This window comes from Cyrtonyx montezumae, unplaced genomic scaffold, assembly GCF_038088225.1.
Source record: "Cyrtonyx montezumae isolate F1298 unplaced genomic scaffold, pur_monq_1.0 scaffold_3, whole genome shotgun sequence".
Classification (NCBI taxonomy): domain Eukaryota; kingdom Metazoa; phylum Chordata; class Aves; order Galliformes; family Odontophoridae; genus Cyrtonyx; species Cyrtonyx montezumae.
Genome location: NW_027072034.1, coordinates 128,957,195 through 128,974,626, shown reverse-complemented (window position 1 = coordinate 128,974,626; position 17,432 = coordinate 128,957,195). Strand labels below are relative to the sequence as shown.

The window sequence follows — 17,432 nt, the reverse complement described above, 5'->3', positions numbered from 1 at the left end:
ATAAAATAATGGATTGACTTGTTTGCTTTTTCCCCACAAGACTGTTTGGAGAACTATTTGAAAAGGTTTTTTTTTCCCTGTTGAAAAGTTCATGGAGAAAATGAATTTGAGGCAGATGTGTGTTGAATATTCATGTTTCATGAGTGAAACTAAGAAAACTACTGGTAAGCCTTCTTGTAAAGGCCCTTAATGTGCATGCTGTGCTTAGATTAACCTGCAAGGTTGTCATGCTTTATCTTTTGAAAGTCCAGAAATGTGTGATGTATAATCATAGGCAGAGTCCACAGAGAATTTACAAAAAAAAAAATAAAGGAAGTAAAAGAAAACTCTGAATTTTATATGACAGCATGTAGCGCCATAGCTGGGTGTGTCTGAAGTTCATTCAAGTGCAAGAACATGAAATAAGGGTAGAAGAGCAAGAAATACAGGTTTAACTTCACTTACAGATGCTAATCTTCAAATTTCGTTTTAAAACCATTAATTATTAAATCATGTGTTGAAGTTAATAACAAATCCAGTGGCAGACAATATTCACATCACTGACTGCACAGTGGCTCATCAAAATACGCACCTTTGGAGGAATAATAGCCACCCAGGCAACATGGTTATTAAAGTGTTGTGATTTATATAGTATAGGAACAGTGTAAGGTTATTTACGTTTTAGCTTTTGAAGTTGCCTAGCCTTTCTGTAATAACTGTATAATCCTAATGTCTTTATTGACATTAATGTTCATACAAATTGTTTTATGTAGTTGATTACTGTGTATTCTCAGTATGATGGTTACTGCTTTATTAGTCTGTGATAAAGTGTTCTGTTATTAGCACTTCCAGTTTAATTTTAGGGCGGATTACTAAAGAGAATTCCGGCTAGGATAATCCATAAAAGTTATTCTGGTTCTTCAAATTTAAAGTGGTTAAAGGAGGTTTTTTCAGGCAGCCTTTTGACAAATGGTAGTGGAAAATATTCCCCAGTCAGCTGTCTTGACTCTTAGCTAAAAGATGAAGATATTTTGCTGTGAGGTGATCTATTTATTTTTTTTTATTTTCAGGCAATTGTACTTTGTTTTCGATTGCACTTCACAAAAGATAATATCACGAATAACACCGCAGCTGCTACAGTCCGACAGGTAGTTACTGTGGTATTTGAGAGAGTGGTTGCTGAAGATGAACGATACAAAGGTGGGCATACTTTTTCCTTTACTTGCTTGTTTTTTAGCCTGTTTCAACAGACATCAAATGTTTATCTTTTTCAGATAAAGTAGTAGTAAAAATTCCATAAACGTTATAAATGATCATAGCCATTATTCATTTTTATGGTCTTTTGTACATAGACTTGTATTGATGAGTGATGACATTATCAGTGCCAAAGTGAGTTCTATATATGAGAGAGATTGTTATAAAATAATAAATAAAATCTATTTTTTCTTTCCTGAAGTGTGAGAGCCCATCTTCAGGTTAGTATTGTGAAAGAGTTTGGAGTGAGGGAGCCACTTAAATTGAAGATAACTTAAAACACTCAGTACAGAATAGGCCACAGCAGTGGTTCTAAAGAGGGCATTTGTTGTAAAGAAGTGCTTGGTATTCATGATCTTTGGTATTCTATCTAATCTTAATTTCTGTAGAAATGATAAGCCATTGAAGAATTACCTGGCTATTCTTTTAGAACCTCTTTGTGAGAACACTTAATGTATACTTGATTTTGAACAGTTCCTTGGTTTATGAAACTGATTTTTGTTTTCACACAGACATTATTGAACAGCCAGTTGCAGTTCAAGGAAATAGTAACAGAAGATCTGTCAGTACACTGAAGCCATGTGCTAAAGATGCATATATGCTTTTTCAGGTAGTTGGGCAGCATATGCTTACACATTTGCAGTTATGACTGGGTACTCTGTAAGAAATTTCAGAAATCTGTTTTTGGCATATTGGTGAGGTGCTTAACTAGAGCTTCAGGGATTCTTACATATATTAATGATAATTGGCAGTAATGTGCTGAATCCCAGAGGGATGATTGGAAAATGAAGACAAAGTGGCTTAGGAAATTGCTTTATTATAAATCTCTTTTTGTCTTTAGTAATGTATATTAATGTAAAATGTATAACAAAGAGTAAGGATTGTGTTCAACATACCAATAAAAGTTCCTTGGCTTTGCGAGTCACTGATCTTGGGATATTTTTGAGGGCAAGAACAAACAGAATTACTGCAAGGATACCAGCAAATTTATATATATACATATCTATATATGTATGTATGTATGGGGTTTTTTTTGTTTGTTTTTTTTTGTTTGTTTTTTGCATAAGAACTTAAGTGAAAGATGTATTTGAGGAAAAACTGTGTTGAAATTATTACTTACCAAGGATTTAATGAGTGTAGATCTTGTTGTAGACTCAGAAAATTATTACAGCAAAGGACTGCAGAAAATCTAAATGCTATTGTGTTTCTTTTTAAGGATCTTTGTCAGTTAGTTAATGCTGATGCTCCTTACTGGCTTGTTGGTATGACAGAAATGACCAGAACTTTCGGCCTTGAACTTCTTGAGTCAGTCCTCAATGACTTTCCACAAGTGTTTTTACAAGTGAGTAGTTGTCACGGAGAAAATGAGGAGGTCTTTTCTCCATGTGTTTAGTAATATTTACACATCATTATCTTCACAGTTTAGCATGAATACCACTTTCAGAAGAGCCTGTGGCTTTTATATGTTTGATCTGGTGGAGAAGTACTGTGTGCTTTTTTACCAGCTTTTTTTTTTTTTAATCAGCTTCACTTTGTACACTTTAAGGAACATGTGTTGCTGTTTCATGTTTTATTTTGCCAGTTGTATCCCCTTCACAGTTCTTTTTTCCTATCTTGCATTATTTATGATGCTTTTGATGATTTAGCTTTGTAACTTAATGAAAACATTAACTTTGCAACACTTGCAGTTATAACTAATTTGTGTGCACCTACTGCACATGAAAGCACTATAATCTTACAGTAACATTTTTTAGCAGATGATGTCTGAATTAAGAAGTTTAATATGTGTAAAATGATGTATTAGCAGAACATTTTTATTTGTAAAATGCAAGAAAAGGAGTGCAAGTATTTACCTGAGCATGTGATTTCATCTTACTTTTTGGTAACTTTACAATGATATCTGCCATTCTTTTCATTTTACAAACATTTAATTGATACCAGGATTTACATGACTTCAGAGTCCTTGATTGTAAAAGTGCTTGTAAATAAGATGCATAATCAGAGCTCCTGATGGCAATTGAAGAACATTTGTTAATAATTTTTTCTGAACATGAATTTTTCTTTTGTTTCTTTCAGCACCAAGAATTCAGTTTTCTTCTTAAAGAAAGAGTATGCCCTCTTGTTATAAAGCTCTTCTCCCCAAATATAAAATTCAGACAAGGTTCTAGCACATCGTCTTCCCCAGCACCAGTGGAAAAACCATATTTCCCCATCTGTATGCGCTTGCTGAGAGTAGTTTCTGTTTTGATTAAGCAGTTTTACAGTTTACTGGTAAGAAATAAGTTCATATTTTCTTTATGCAGTTCTGTGGTTCCATGTATACACAATTATTGTGGTCAATAAAAGCATTAGTTAGTGGTTGGGAAATGTTGACTTGTACTGAGGGAAGAAATGTCTGAGTATCATCTTTCTCTTATGGGTATTTTTGTTTACCTGTATGATGCATGTATGATTTTGTTAATGGTGGACTTACATAAATTCTTAGAATAGATTAATTGTTGTCTTTTCTGTACTTGACTGGCTTGGTTAAAGTTTTAGGTACCTTTTGATCTTACATTGTTTGCCTGGCTTTAAGTATTGTTGACTACTACACTTTGTTGATAATTGCTAAGACCTCTCTTGCTAAAGCTGTTGACATCTAGTTTTTTATAAAAAACACACATTCAGCTGGTCTTTACCTACTAAATGTTAGGTATTTGCTTAAAGAATTTCTGCCTTTTTTTCATTTCTTTACCATAGTGCATTTACTAATTTTGTTGAAGTGTCTATAAAGAATTTTAGTGCCTTTAATTGCATATGTGGCGTTATCTTGTCAAAACAGCACTATGATTTTTGTATGGTTTTGAGTAAACGCTTATTGAAATGTGGGTTTTGTTAGGATTTGACCTTTAAGATGAAACAAGAATTTTGGAAAAATATTTTGCAGATTTTTGTCTTTTAATTTAGTGACTATAAACTCTATATTTTAGGTGACAGAATGTGAAATATTTCTGTCATTGCTGGTTAAGTTTCTGGATGCAGACAAACCACAGTGGCTAAGAGCTGTTGCAGTGGAGTCTATTCACAGGCTTTGTGTGCAGCCTCAGCTATTAAGGTATAACATACAGCAAGTTTCCCTCTTACTTACATTTTGAGAAATTGTGTTATTTTTCTCTGCTGGAAAATGCTTTCTGAAACATTTTAAATAGGATGAAACTTACATGCAATAAACTCTTGATGATAATTATATTTGAAGTGTTAGGCAATTCTGATTATACAGAAAGGGATGAATTACAGTATTTACATATTCAAAAAAACCCATTTACCCCAAGTGAAGCTTATTATTCACCTAATTTGCAGAGAAAATCTACTCTCCAATTTATCAAATGCTTATTATATTTTATAAAATACTTTTCAGGTCCTTTTGTCAGTCCTATGATATGAAGCAGCATTCTACTAAAGTTTTCCGGGATATTGTGAATGCATTGGGGTCCTTCATCCAGTCACTGTTTCTTGTACCAAGCACAGGGAATACATCAGTGACACCAAACCAAACTGGTAAGGCCTTGTCCTTATTATAGTTTTAATTTTCCATTTTTTTTCTTGTAACAGTAAATTCTGGCTTGATTCAGAAGTTACATCTGACTTGTTTATAGTCCTGTTCTTTATTGTTTATTAGCTGAAAAGCTTGAGACAAACTATGTAAATTGCTCCGAAAGTAATGCCCCCTATTTATTTCCATGGAAACTACAATAGATAAAAAGAATGCAGTAGCACTATTTAATAGAGCATATTCCCACCTACAAAGCACTATTTTTCAACATATGACTGTTAGCTATGCATTTTTGACAGCGGTGAACAAGAGCCTGCATGCCATGCTTGTAAAAATCTGCACCAATGGAGGTAGCCCACTGTTGCTGTCTGTGCTGCTGAAATGTACCACCCACCTCCTCACTGTGCTCAGATCCACAGTCCAATCTCCATAAATGTTCAGCAAACATTGTCAGTGGATGTCAGTATGTCAGTGGTTGCAATTTTTTCCACATGGAGGAACTTCCACATCTTTGCTTCTTCATACATGCTTCCATGTCAGATGCCATTGTGTCAGACTGCCCCTCTGCTGCCATCTGTCACGCAGAAACAAAATGGAACACAGTGTTGGCAGGAAGGTTCAACTTCTATTGCCGTAACACCAACATCTGCCTCTGACACTGTGGGCCAAAATAGTAAAGGGCAATCTTGACGATTTTCAGATCCGCTACACTAGATGATGTTACATACAGTATCACAGAGAAGGCTTAGCCCTCAAACAAAGTAGTTGCAGTCCTGCATTTGTATCCGCTTCTACAACCACCAAACTCTTTGGTTCTCTGTTTTTCAGAAGGAAATCGAGGGATTTTTTTTAATATAATTTCTTTTGTAAATAGAATTCTGCGTGATCTGGGAGGGATGTCACGTAGTGCTATGTACAGCGGAAGTAGTAAGACAGTATGTGTTTGCTTCCTCTTTTGCGAAGCCATGGGCACTGATGGGCGTTGGACTTAATGATCCCCATCGTCCCTTCCAGCCTGGGAAATTCTATGATAGTATATTCATCTGGATTTTTAGGGCCAAAACTGGACGGAGGAAGCCAAATGGTAAAGAGACTGATCTGTGTTTTATAGATAATCTTTGCTTTTTCTGTAAAATGAAAGTAGTTACTTACTGAAAATTAACTTAGTTATCTTTTCTTGCAGCCAGGGTTGTGGCATTTCATTAAGTATATTTTATTTGTAAGAAGGAATGGTCTTCCTGTTAAGTAGTCACGTCTCATTCAGGGCTTTCTATTTCTTCCCAGGGTTCTGGAAGCATGTCTGCTATTAAATAAATAAACATTAAAAACTCATACTTTCCAGATTTCCCTGATGAAGTTTGAATTACAAGTTGATGTTAATGTTATTTACATGAAGTAATTTGATAGTAATTGATTGATAGTTACCTATATGGAAGCTGATAGAGAAATATAATTTCTGGGTTAGGTAAATCCACTTCAGGGAATTGGAAAAGTAGTTTTCATCATATAACACACACACATTCTCCTTCTTCTCAAAACTTGTAAAATAGCACTGCACTAGGCCCATACCTTTAGAGGTATCATTATTTCTCTGGCTTACCATCCCAGTTTGTTCCTCCTTTACCTTTTTACTTCCTCCTGACTGAGTTTTTTTCATGTCTCTTTCTCGTATGTTTTTTTTCTACTTCCTTCTATGGCCACACCTGACAAAGAGCAGATGAATGCAACTTGATTTTTGAACTGAATCTTCTCACTGTAATCTCAGTCCTTTGGCAGCAGGTGGTTGTATCCATGTGGTTGGCTTTTGAGCTTTACATTTGCAACAGTTTCATGCCTTTTGCACAAAGTTGTGCCACATTCCTTGGAGTGTTACCCAGTCAACTCTTGGGGTCCTCTAACAATGGAGATCACAAACCATTCTGGACAACCTCCTCCCCTGCCTGTCTCTTTCCTTATGGATCTGGACCCCTTGTGATGCAACATAAGTCAATTAGTTCCTTCTTGCCCTACTGTGCACCACTATAAAGTGCCTGGAGCTGTGTTCTGGTTGACATCTCCACAGAGTGGACTGCAGCTTTTGTGAGGTTCCTTTAAAGCCATTTCTCCACACTGAATATAGTGAGCTCTTTCTCCTCACAGTACGAATGCTCCACCTCCCTATCATGGACCTCCTCTGAACACACTCCTGTTTGTCCATGTCTTGTAGTGTGGGGCCAAAACTGGATGAGGAATCTAGATGCAGTCTAAGAAATGCTGAGTATAGTGAGGTAATGAATTTCCTTAATCTGTTGGACTGTGCTCATCAGCTCACTAGGACTCCAGGTTATATCAGGGGTTTGTTATCTGTTGAGAAGACAGAAAACCAGAAGGGTTTCTCTCTCATGTCTATAGACAAAAACAGTAGCACTTGGGGCACTCTTCTTACAAAAACCCTGTGGAGAAGGACTCGTGGATTCTGGTGGATAGAATGCTGGACGTGAGCCTGCAGTATGTGCTTGCAGCCCTGAAGACCAACCATATCCTGAGCTTCATCAGAAGAGAGGTGGCCAGCAGTGAGAGGGGGAGGGGATTGTCCCCCTCTACTCTGCCCTTGTGAGATCTCATCTGGAGTACTGCATCAAGGTGTGGGGATCCCAGCACAAGAAGGATGTGGAGCTGTTGGAACGGGTTCAGAGGAGGGTTGTGAAGATGATCAGAGGGCTGGAGCACTTCTCCTGTGAAGAAAGGTTGAGGCAGCTGGCCTTATTTAGTTTGGAGAAGAGAATACTCTCAATGTGGCCTTCCAGTACTTGAGTGGAGCTTATAAGGAGCAGGGGAGGTGACATTCTGCATAGCCTGACAGTGACAGGGAAAGGGGGAATGGCTTTAAACTCCAAGAGATATTTAGATTAGATGTTAGGACGAACTTCTTTACCCAGAAAGTGGTGACACTCTGGAACAGTGCACAGAGAAGCTGTGGATGCCCCATCCCTGGAGGTCTTCAAGGTCAGATTAAATGGGTGCTGGGCAGCCTGAGCTAGTGGGTGGCAGCCCTGCCCACAGCAGGGAGTTGGAACCAGGTGGTCTCTGAGGTCCCTTCCAACCCAAGCTATTCTCTAATTTTATGAGAGTGAAATCTACACGTGCCTAAGTTTTGTGTCACTCTTAATTGGTATAAGCCTTCTTGTTTTGCTTTATTTTTTTGTTTCTTTTTTTGTTTTTTTTTTGTTTTTGCTGCTTTAAGGAATTGTATTGAAAACAAATTTGCTTGGTGGGATTGCAGAGAACCACACCAGTGTAATTACTTTCACGTCAGTGGCAGTGTGTGGTTGATTAGTTTAGCAGAATGATTTTTTTTTCAATCCGTTAAGCTTTACTGTACTGAAGTATATATACATAGGTTTCTGCTTGTATTCATATTGCCTGAATTAGTCATTTAGCTTCTCAACACGCTTCCAGGAGAGCACTCTGAAATGGCACTTAAGCCGTTAGTAGGTGCTGTGAATCGCCTTTGGAACTCTGCCCTTTTTTCTCCATTGTCTGTACAGACAGAGTCTGAACTTGCGGCACCTCCTTCTAGCTCATGTATTCTTTCCACGTACAGGAACCATATATATACAAACTTCCTTGTCCTTTTATCTGAGGATTTTAAAATTATTTTTTTTATTTTTATTTTTTGCTGGGTTGGATCTTCCCTGTTGTTATTTTCTTCTGCTTTTGCATGGAACAGATTCAGACACTGCAGTTCTCTTTCTGTGCCCCACATTTCTGAAATCTTTAAAGTTAGCAGTGATCTTTATTCTTGAAATGATTATCTCCTTTTTTCTACTACTTCTGAAATCTAAATGCAACTCAAAGAGTCCTTAAATTTGAAAGCTGTTTGAATCTTCTCTGAAGTATTTATTATATCATGGAGACCACTGAAGTTCAGTTTGTTCAGTGTTACAAATGCTGCTATGTCTTTCACAGAAACATTTTATTCTGACTTAAAGTAATAAGGGCCATCAGTTACTATGAAACAGCTGTGTCTTTTAAACTGATTACTTTGCATGTAGTACAGTGTTGTAGACAGCAGGGGGAGCTCAAAAATAGTTTTTTGTGTTGGTGGCGATGGACCGGTTAGGACAGCTCAGGATTAATCAGTGTATCTCAAATTAAAAAATTAAGTGTAGAAAAAGGATGTTTGCTGATCACTAAAGTTAGATTGTGGGAATGGTTAATTTTAACCCCTGGTTTTCCTGAACAGGAAGTAATGCATCAGGGAGCACTGGATCAGCACAGACAAACCCAGGAGTGCTTGGAATGGGAGGTGGTGCGACTGTACTGCCTGCCTTTGAATACAGAGGTACCTGGATACCTATCTTGAATGTAACTGTACAAGGCAGTGCTAAAGCTACCTAGTAAGTACTACTATCTTTTTGAAAAAATGCATATAACAAATACTTTTATTTACAACTTGTCCAAAGTGTTGTTTTTTTTTTTTTAATTAGTAATTAATGAGCTGTTCATTTCACTGGCATTGAGGTATATTATGAATTTTTGCTGTTTCAGCAGAGAGAGGTGGTCTAATTTTCAACTATTTTGTACAAATTCTCTGGATTCTGTTCTGAATATCCCTTATAGCTGTAGCATCTGTTGGATTATTTTTTCAACTATAATGTTGCTGAATTAACTCTACTTTTAGGTCTTGGTATATTGCATGGCAATTTTAGAATGTCTTGATGATTTATGTAATGACAAGCATTTGCCCGCCTACTGCAGCTTCCTGCTTTTGTATCTTTTGTTTTTTCTTCTTTCTTTTTTATTCTAATTCAGAAATTTTGCACCCTCCATTATAGTGCCTGTGCTGTTCTGAATTTGCTTGTGTCTTAACTTTGTATCTCTACATCCTGTAATTTTTGCATTGTTTTTCTTCTGTGATAAATAATGGAATTGTTGCTACTCTGTCTTGTCAGCAGTTTGTTTCTCCTGTATCACACTTTTCTGTAGCCTCTGCACTTAAGATATAACTGTAGATTTAGGTTACACCCTTGCTTTGATTTTCCATTACTGCTGACATTAGATTTTCATAAAATTACCACATCTTTTATTTTTATGCAGTGATTTAATTGGGAACCTCTGTGAACAGAGCTAGCAGAGTATTTTGCTGGAGTGGGACTGTCTTTTGAATGCAAGAAGACTTGCATTCAGCATTTTTCATGGCCATTCCCATGGAACTAACAACTGTATTCTTCAGTTTAATTCTTTCCCATCTTTGAAAGTTGGTGTGTATGACCTCCACCTCACAGGTGTGCTGTAACTGTTAAACCCATAGTAATTTTAATTAGAGCCGTATACACATATATATACACACACACACTTGTAAGTAGATAGAGGGTGAAATGTATTGGCAGCGGGAAGAGGAGTAAGCTCTGCATTGTGACTGTATTATATAACTCCTGGAGCAGGATCCAAGGACTTCCTTAGTTGGACTGCAATACCCTCCACTTTTAACATTGCTTGTTTTCCCACGTGAGCATGTTGCTTTTTTCAGACTGTCACCTGCATCACTATTGCTTCTTTTCCACCTGATGCTTTCTCTCCTTTAACTGGAATCCATTTAGTTGTACCTTTTTTCCAGCTAACCTCTTATCCCCAAACCACACTTTTGGCAGTTCAACTTAAAATAGGTGTTAACAGAAATCAGATGTGAGGCTTTAAGAAGTAAAGTAGCAATTTTTAAATTCTGTAACACTTCACTGAATTATTTATTTGATTATAAGCTAATTTAATGGCTTTACTTACCTTTTTTTTTTTTTTGCAGCAGCAGAGGTTATTTGACTTACTTTACCTTAGTCAGTTTTTCTTCTCTGCCACATTCTCCAACATAGGCAAAAAACAACTACAGTACAGAAGTGTTGTGTTGTTGTGGTACTGATCCAAGACTCAGGTGTTTAAATCAGTACCTGTCTTAATGCCAAACAGTTGACAGAGTTATGTTTTAATTGTAAATACACTGTTCTTTTATGGAGTCATCATGCCTCAATATATTCTTGCTCTGTTTTTGGTGTCACAACTACTCTTTTCTTTTGTTGTTACTTTTTTCAGTATGGAATGATTCTTATTTCTTCTGCCCTCTCATGTCTTGAGAGTAGACACAAAAGTTGGACTTTTCATCTACCTACACTTCATATTCCCTCAGATGCCTCAGGCAGCCATCTTCAGGAAAGCTGAATTAATAACTGAAGTGTTACATGTCTGGAGAAAGATGAATCTTTGGGCAGAAAGCTGTGGAGCCACAAGAGTATAAAAACTGTTTTTGGTGTATTGTAGTTGGGATGCCTAATCTGTTTACAGATGTTTTGTGAAACAAATCCTGGAACAATATTAGTAGGTAGTAGATAGCAGGTAGTTTCTGTAACAGGCCAGTTTTCTTTGTGCAGATACTACAGTCTGTTTCTTTTTGAGTTTGTAACTCAGCAGCTCTTTGTAGGCTTTTAAGGTAAAATATGAAGAAAAGTGAAAGTGAGGCTGCATTTCTAGAGTGATGATGTTTTAACTGCATGATATTCAGCAGTGAATTGTGTCAGTGTTTCCTCTTCGTACAGGTGACCCCCATTGTTTACCTATGCATGTAGTTCATTAATATTTACTCATACATATTATCTTGCTGTGGCTGACTTTTCAGGTTGTTTGGACTCAACATGGAACATCTGGCTTATTCTCAGTTTGTTATAACAATATTCCCACTGTCATGACTTTCTGACCTAACTTCTGTTTTTTTTCTTATGTTCTCTGGGACAAGTTCAATGGCAGTAGCTATAAGAATAGTTATAAAAGTAATTTATTGAGTGATACCCACTTTGTGTATTAATTTCATGAAGTATTTAGTTGCAGGTCTAAATACTGTACTCAGTGTTTGTACCCTTTAATTTATTATTATACTTAATGCTTCATTTAACATTTTAATTAGCAACATAATTAGTCAAGTAGTTGATTTTCTTGAGTTGGTGTAAATCTTCAAGGTTATTTGGGGTCTGTTAGCACTTAACGTTCCTTTGGAATCTTTGTTTTTGTTGCTGTTTTTAATCACAGTTGTGCTATTACATACCTACCAGTAATGCTTTCAATTTTTCAGTTTGGAAATGCTGGACAAAGTAGAGCCACCTACGATTCCTGAAGGCTATGCTATGTCGGTGGCGTTTCACTGTTTACTGGATCTTGTCCGTGGTATCACTACCATGATCGAAGGAGAGTTGGGAGAGGCAGAAACAGTCAGTCAAAGCACAACAGAAACAACTTCATTACCAGCACAGTCTTCAGAGCAGCAAGACTCACAGTCTATGTCTGACCAGTCAGACAAAGAGCTAGGTATTTGAAAATGCAAATGCTGTCTAATATACAACAGTTTTATTTAAAGTTGGATTAAGGGAGTTAATGCTTTATTGCTTTAAAATCTTATATAATTTTTGTAATGATGGAAGAAGGTTTTGTTTTGTTCATTTGTTTTGTAACAGCAGTAGTCTTAAAAAAAACTTGGTGTAACACTTCTGTTCTGTGGCACCTTTGCTCTACTTTCATTATGGTGAATTGGCACTGTTTTACTTGACTGTGGGGTATGAGAGAGAGATATTAGGCATTTTGTTCTCCAGAATGATTGTTCTTCTTGTGTCCTTTACTCTATTTAAAAAACTTAACTGAAATAAATGTGCCAGTTAATACTGTTACAAGAAAGCTGTATTTCTACTAACAAGACGAAAATACAGATATTTTAATGGCAAAACTTTAAATGAGATACATGTATACAGGAAGACCATTATTTATTTAAAAACAGAAGTAATATGAGCTTGTATTTGTGCAAAATATGGAGAATTCGTATAGATATGTACGGAAGAAGATATATCTCCTGACACCGTTGACTTGTATACCTGGCAGCTGAGATTCTATAAGCTTGTTGGGTCAGTATCTGCAGTCCCTGCTGAATGCTGAGCTCTCCATTAATGCTGCAGAGCTCTCCATGGTGCTGCAGGCAGCACAAGTTTGGTCCGGGACTTGGGGCTGAGGGAGGAAGAAAACTCTGTGGACTTACAGGAACATTTTAGTTTTGTTAGGCCTGTTTTATTAGGAAAATGAAAATATAGATATATATATAATAATCTGGAGAGTTCTAAAAGCCAAGGGGCTGCAAAATTTCAGTAGTGTTTCTTGTTTACCTGATGTTCCACATTGTTCCACATTTATGCTCTTATGCATACATGCATGCTTATTTTTTACTTAAGCAAAATTTCTATAAATGTGGCTGTTTAAACAGTAATGGTTTGAGTGCATATGTGTGTGTGTGTATACACACAAACTTTAAAATTCCAACACCAGACATTGTGTGTTTGTGATAATATTTTACTTTAACAACATTCAGTTATGTGTTTCTACTTAAATAATTATGTATTTATTTCAAGTTAGCAGAGCTGTCTGGGAAGAAATGGTGAATGCCTGTTGGTGTGGTCTTCTCGCTGCGTTGTCTCTCCTACTTGATGCGAGGTATTTGATCTTCCATTTCTTATGATTTTTCAGAGGTGGTACTTGCAGTTATATTTTGAACTGTGAGTTTGTGTATTGGTTGGTTGTTATTTGAGAGGGCTATTCTTAGTATGCAAGTAGAGATTTGTGGGTTGGTGATTTCTAGGCTGAATGAAGATCTATTGAGCATAAACTAAATGGAACCATTATTGTGCTTCAATATAAGAAAAATAATTTGAATGTAAAAGACTTCTATTTAAATTATTTAAATCTTATTCCTTTTTGCTTTGACTGAATGTTTCAACATGGTAAAGGGATTCTGCTCACGTTGTGACTAGTGTTGATAAGGGTCTCAGTACTTGTTGATAATGTTTAACAACTGTTATTAATATACCATCTTTCACATGGAGGAGCTGTTTACTGAATAATAACTGTAGTAAGTATTGCATGCCTCTCAGAGTCCTTCTATCAAACACTATTTTCTGAAATTAGTGTTAGTATTTCCTCATTGTCTTCTTAGTGAAGTCATTCATAACTAAGGAGAAGTTTTATAGGAAGCAGTTCTGGAGAGTTTTCTTGATTGGTTATGCTTGTTCTTCAGTGTTTATAGTGTTTCAGTTTCAAAGTATGAGTTCTCATTGATTTCAGTTTGGGTTAGCTGCTTCTTTGCCATGGATTAATTCTTAGTAAACAGTGTATACCATTTCAGCACTGATGAAGCTGCTACTGAAAATATTTTAAAAGCGGAATTGACTATGGCTGCACTCTGTGGAAGATTGGGTCTTGTAACATCAAGAGATGCCTTTATCACTGCCATTTGCAAAGGATCCTTACCTCCTCACTATGCTCTTACTGTATTAAATAGCACAACTGCAGCTCTGTCCAGCAAATGTAAGTATATAGAATTTCCTAGATTGTTCAAATGTGTTTAATTTTGCTCAACATGTTGTCGAGAACTATAAAGCCAGATTTTCTCAGAATGTAGTTGTAAAGATGTACAATAAATATTACTGTTTGCCATAAAGTATTAAGCTATAAGAAATTTAGTCAGAATCTAGACTGTCCGCTTCCCAGAACCTGAACAATTTAGTAGGTATAATTCTGACCAGCCTATAACTTCCCAAGATGCTTCGTGTATGTCAGAAATTTACCTTCTAAGAAGATCTGTCTATCATCCTAAAGATCTTACAGGGTATGTAATTAAGGCATTCAAGTCACTGGCAAGAAATTCAAGTAGTTACTGACTAGAGTATCGTGCATTTGTTGTGTACTGTGGTCTTCTCTTCGGTTACGTTGTGATTAGCAGAAGTTACTGTGTAAATACATCTTAAGTTCTGGACTCCATTCAGATTACAAGAGATTCAGTTGATGCTTTCTACATCCTGAGATAGTGTTGTGAATCACTGGATATGCCAATTGTGAATATGTTCTCTTTCTAATTTTGAAAATGAGTTGCTCTGTAGCCAGAACTGCAACTTACCTGGTGAATAGGCAGATGGGTTTAACATTAGACTCTTAAAAGAGAGCAAAAATACTTCAGTAGTAGAACAAAGAGCAGAACCTTTTCTCTAGCCCATGAACTAAGTGTATTGTTAGAACACAAGTATACAGAGCAGTACATATGACTGAGGTACACTAACTTCTGTGAAGATGGAGTTGTGAATTTAATGGTATTTCATTTAAGTTTTTCTTCATTTTACAGGTGAGTTATAAAAAGGATCTCCTGTAGTGTTCTATATTGGAAAGACATCACTATGTAGCACTTGTGAAATCTTCATTTTCTGAGTGCCTTATTACAGTGGTAGCATGCAATTATACTACTAATAGATGATAACTGGAGATAACTCAGTTGAGACATAGCCTGAGGCTTGTATCTTACCAACTTAGCAGAAAATTTCAGTCTTGACATAAAATATATCTATGTAGTGCATAATGGAGGGAGAAATTAGTAGTGGTTCATTTAATCCTGCAACTTAATGGTGCAGTAGTCTTTATGTAACTGAAGATTTAATTGAAGTAAGCTATCTTAAAGCTAATACTGTGAAAAAATTTTCAGGAGTATGTTTGACACTACTCAGGAGTGGTGGTGGTTGTTACTACAGTAGATACTGGACTTTAAATTTGGATTTTTTTTCATTATCATCTAGCATATTCCATTCAGGGACAGAATGTTCAAATGATCAGTCCCTCAAGTGAGTCTCATCAGCAAGTTGTGGCAGTAGGACAGCCCTTAGCTCTTCAGCCACAGGGAACAGTAATGGTAAGTACAGTTTGTAAGCTCTGTCTGTTTGCTTACTAACTTCTTTCTGCTTCTCAGTATGTCTCAAAAGATGGCAATATATAAACAGTATTCTTAGAAACAATAAGATATTTTCTTAAGCTTCCATTTGGATGGCTGCCCGGGACACTAAGTTTCAAAAACTGCTTTTCTCAGCCTGAATCTGTTGTTTGAAAAAAAATTGGGTCTCAGCTGTCATTTGTGCCTGTATATGAAAGTTTGCTTATATGTTTTATCATAAGATTGACTCTGATTTTATAGAGAAGATTCATTTAAAGCTGGAGTAATTGACTTTGTGTCTTTAATAGTAACAGGACACTGGGAAGGAGGAGGGCACTGATCAAATTGTATTTAAGCCCAGCAAGATAAGATTGAAAGGAGAGATAGTGGATGAATCACCTAAAAAAAGATATATTGCATTACTGCAAATATTATATAATCTTTTAAACTATTTTGTAAAAAAAAAAAAAAAAAAAAAAAAAAGGCAGCCTTCCTAGTGTCATGGCTTAACCCTAGAAGGCAGCTAAGCACCACACCGCTGCTTAGTTTCCCACACAACCTTAACCCCACAGCAGGATATGAGAAGAGAATCAGAAGTTCAAAAGGTAGAAAACTTGTGGGATGAGATAAAGACCATCTGTAAGTTTAAAAAGAAAAACAAAGTTATAGTATGATGTGTGCTGCTTTGAAGAAAGCTATCTCTATTCCAGCCAAAATTAGCGCCTCTAGAAATACTATTATTGGAAAATAATATATATGTATTTTTTCCAGCTGACTTCAAAAAATATCCAGTGTATGAGGACATTGCTCAACTTAGCTCACTGCCATGGGGCTGTTCTTGGTACATCATGGCAACTTGTCTTGGCTACTCTTCAGGTATAACAGGAAGTATTTACGGTTTCTGATACCTTGCTTTTTCATTATACATACTTTGGTTTTGAATTTTTATGTGACCAATAGAAAAAGCTTTGATTCTACTCTTGGCATATTTTAACTGCCTTAAGTAAATACAGTGGTGTTTTCCTTGAATTCTGTTTAGTTGGAATGCTACCAGCTAGATCGAACAGAATGTTAGTTTTGCTGCTGCCTGAAGAAGTTATTCTGCTGAAAACCATCTTTGTGTATTTTAGCATCTCGTGTGGATTCTGGGGCTGAAACCTGCTGTTGGGGGTGCCTTAAAACCTGGAAGAGCTGTGGAAGGGCCCAGCACAGTAAGCGCAATTGTACATTTTATAGTTAATGAGTATGTGGTATTTTCTACTGCAATCCGTAAGATATGTTTCTGTCTTATTTCAAGGTTCTGACTACAGCAGTTATGACTGATCTACCAGTTATATCCAACATACTATCAAGACTTTTTGAAAGCTCACAGTAAGAAACCTTATAATTAAAATAATGTGTATATATCGACCTTGACAGTGTTTTGATAGCTGTTATTTTTCAGGTACCTTGATGATGTATCTTTGCATCACTTAATAAATGCCCTTTGTTCCTTGTCTCTGGAAGCCATGGATATGGCCTATGGAAACAATAAGGTATAAAAAAGAGTTCTCTATTTTCTTCTTGCTGTTTTTTTTTTTTTTTTGTGAAACAGGCAGAAGACTTGTATATTTGTCTTAGAAATTAACTGTTTCTAATATCAAGACAGTAACACATGATTTTTTTTACTTCAGAATAAAAAATAGTGTTTCCATTAATCAGATTGTGAATAGATAAAACTTTAAAAAGCCCTTATAACTTCAGAGGTTAGAATTTCTGTCTGGCACAGTATGTTCTATTAGGAGTTCATTTTCAATATTTTTTAATAATATGCTTCAGATAAGGCATGACAACTCAGGTATTAAAAAAAACTAGTAATTCTTACTTGCCTGGGGAAATGATAGTATTCCTGTCAGCCTCAGAAAATAACCCCTA

The 17,432-nt window shown here is 36.2% G+C and overlaps 1 protein-coding gene across 3 annotated transcripts in view; it reads left to right on the top strand.

Moving 5' to 3' along the window:
• The window catches only part of MON2 (MON2 homolog, regulator of endosome-to-Golgi trafficking), a 67,560-nt gene that overhangs the window by 19,750 nt on the left and 30,378 nt on the right, over positions 1 to 17,432 (top strand). For 2 of the 3 annotated variants that reach the window (XM_065743373.1, XM_065743375.1), the window contains exons 5-19: positions 1,050 to 1,179; positions 1,746 to 1,843; positions 2,450 to 2,575; positions 3,310 to 3,504; positions 4,203 to 4,327; positions 4,631 to 4,770; positions 8,991 to 9,144; positions 11,862 to 12,094; positions 13,180 to 13,261; positions 13,950 to 14,131; positions 15,388 to 15,500; positions 16,290 to 16,394; positions 16,649 to 16,729; positions 16,816 to 16,889; positions 16,963 to 17,053. In XM_065743373.1, coding sequence (XP_065599445.1) covers positions 1,050 to 1,179; positions 1,746 to 1,843; positions 2,450 to 2,575; positions 3,310 to 3,504; positions 4,203 to 4,327; positions 4,631 to 4,770; positions 8,991 to 9,144; positions 11,862 to 12,094; positions 13,180 to 13,261; positions 13,950 to 14,131; positions 15,388 to 15,500; positions 16,290 to 16,394; positions 16,649 to 16,729; positions 16,816 to 16,889; positions 16,963 to 17,053 — 1,929 coding nt within the window. Of the gene's footprint in view, positions 1 to 1,049; positions 1,180 to 1,745; positions 1,844 to 2,449; positions 2,576 to 3,309; positions 3,505 to 4,202; positions 4,328 to 4,630; positions 4,771 to 8,990; positions 9,145 to 11,861; positions 12,095 to 13,179; positions 13,262 to 13,949; positions 14,132 to 15,387; positions 15,501 to 16,289; positions 16,395 to 16,648; positions 16,730 to 16,815; positions 16,890 to 16,962; positions 17,054 to 17,432 lie in introns of those variants that run through there. The other variant, XM_065743374.1, reaches the window with a different exon arrangement.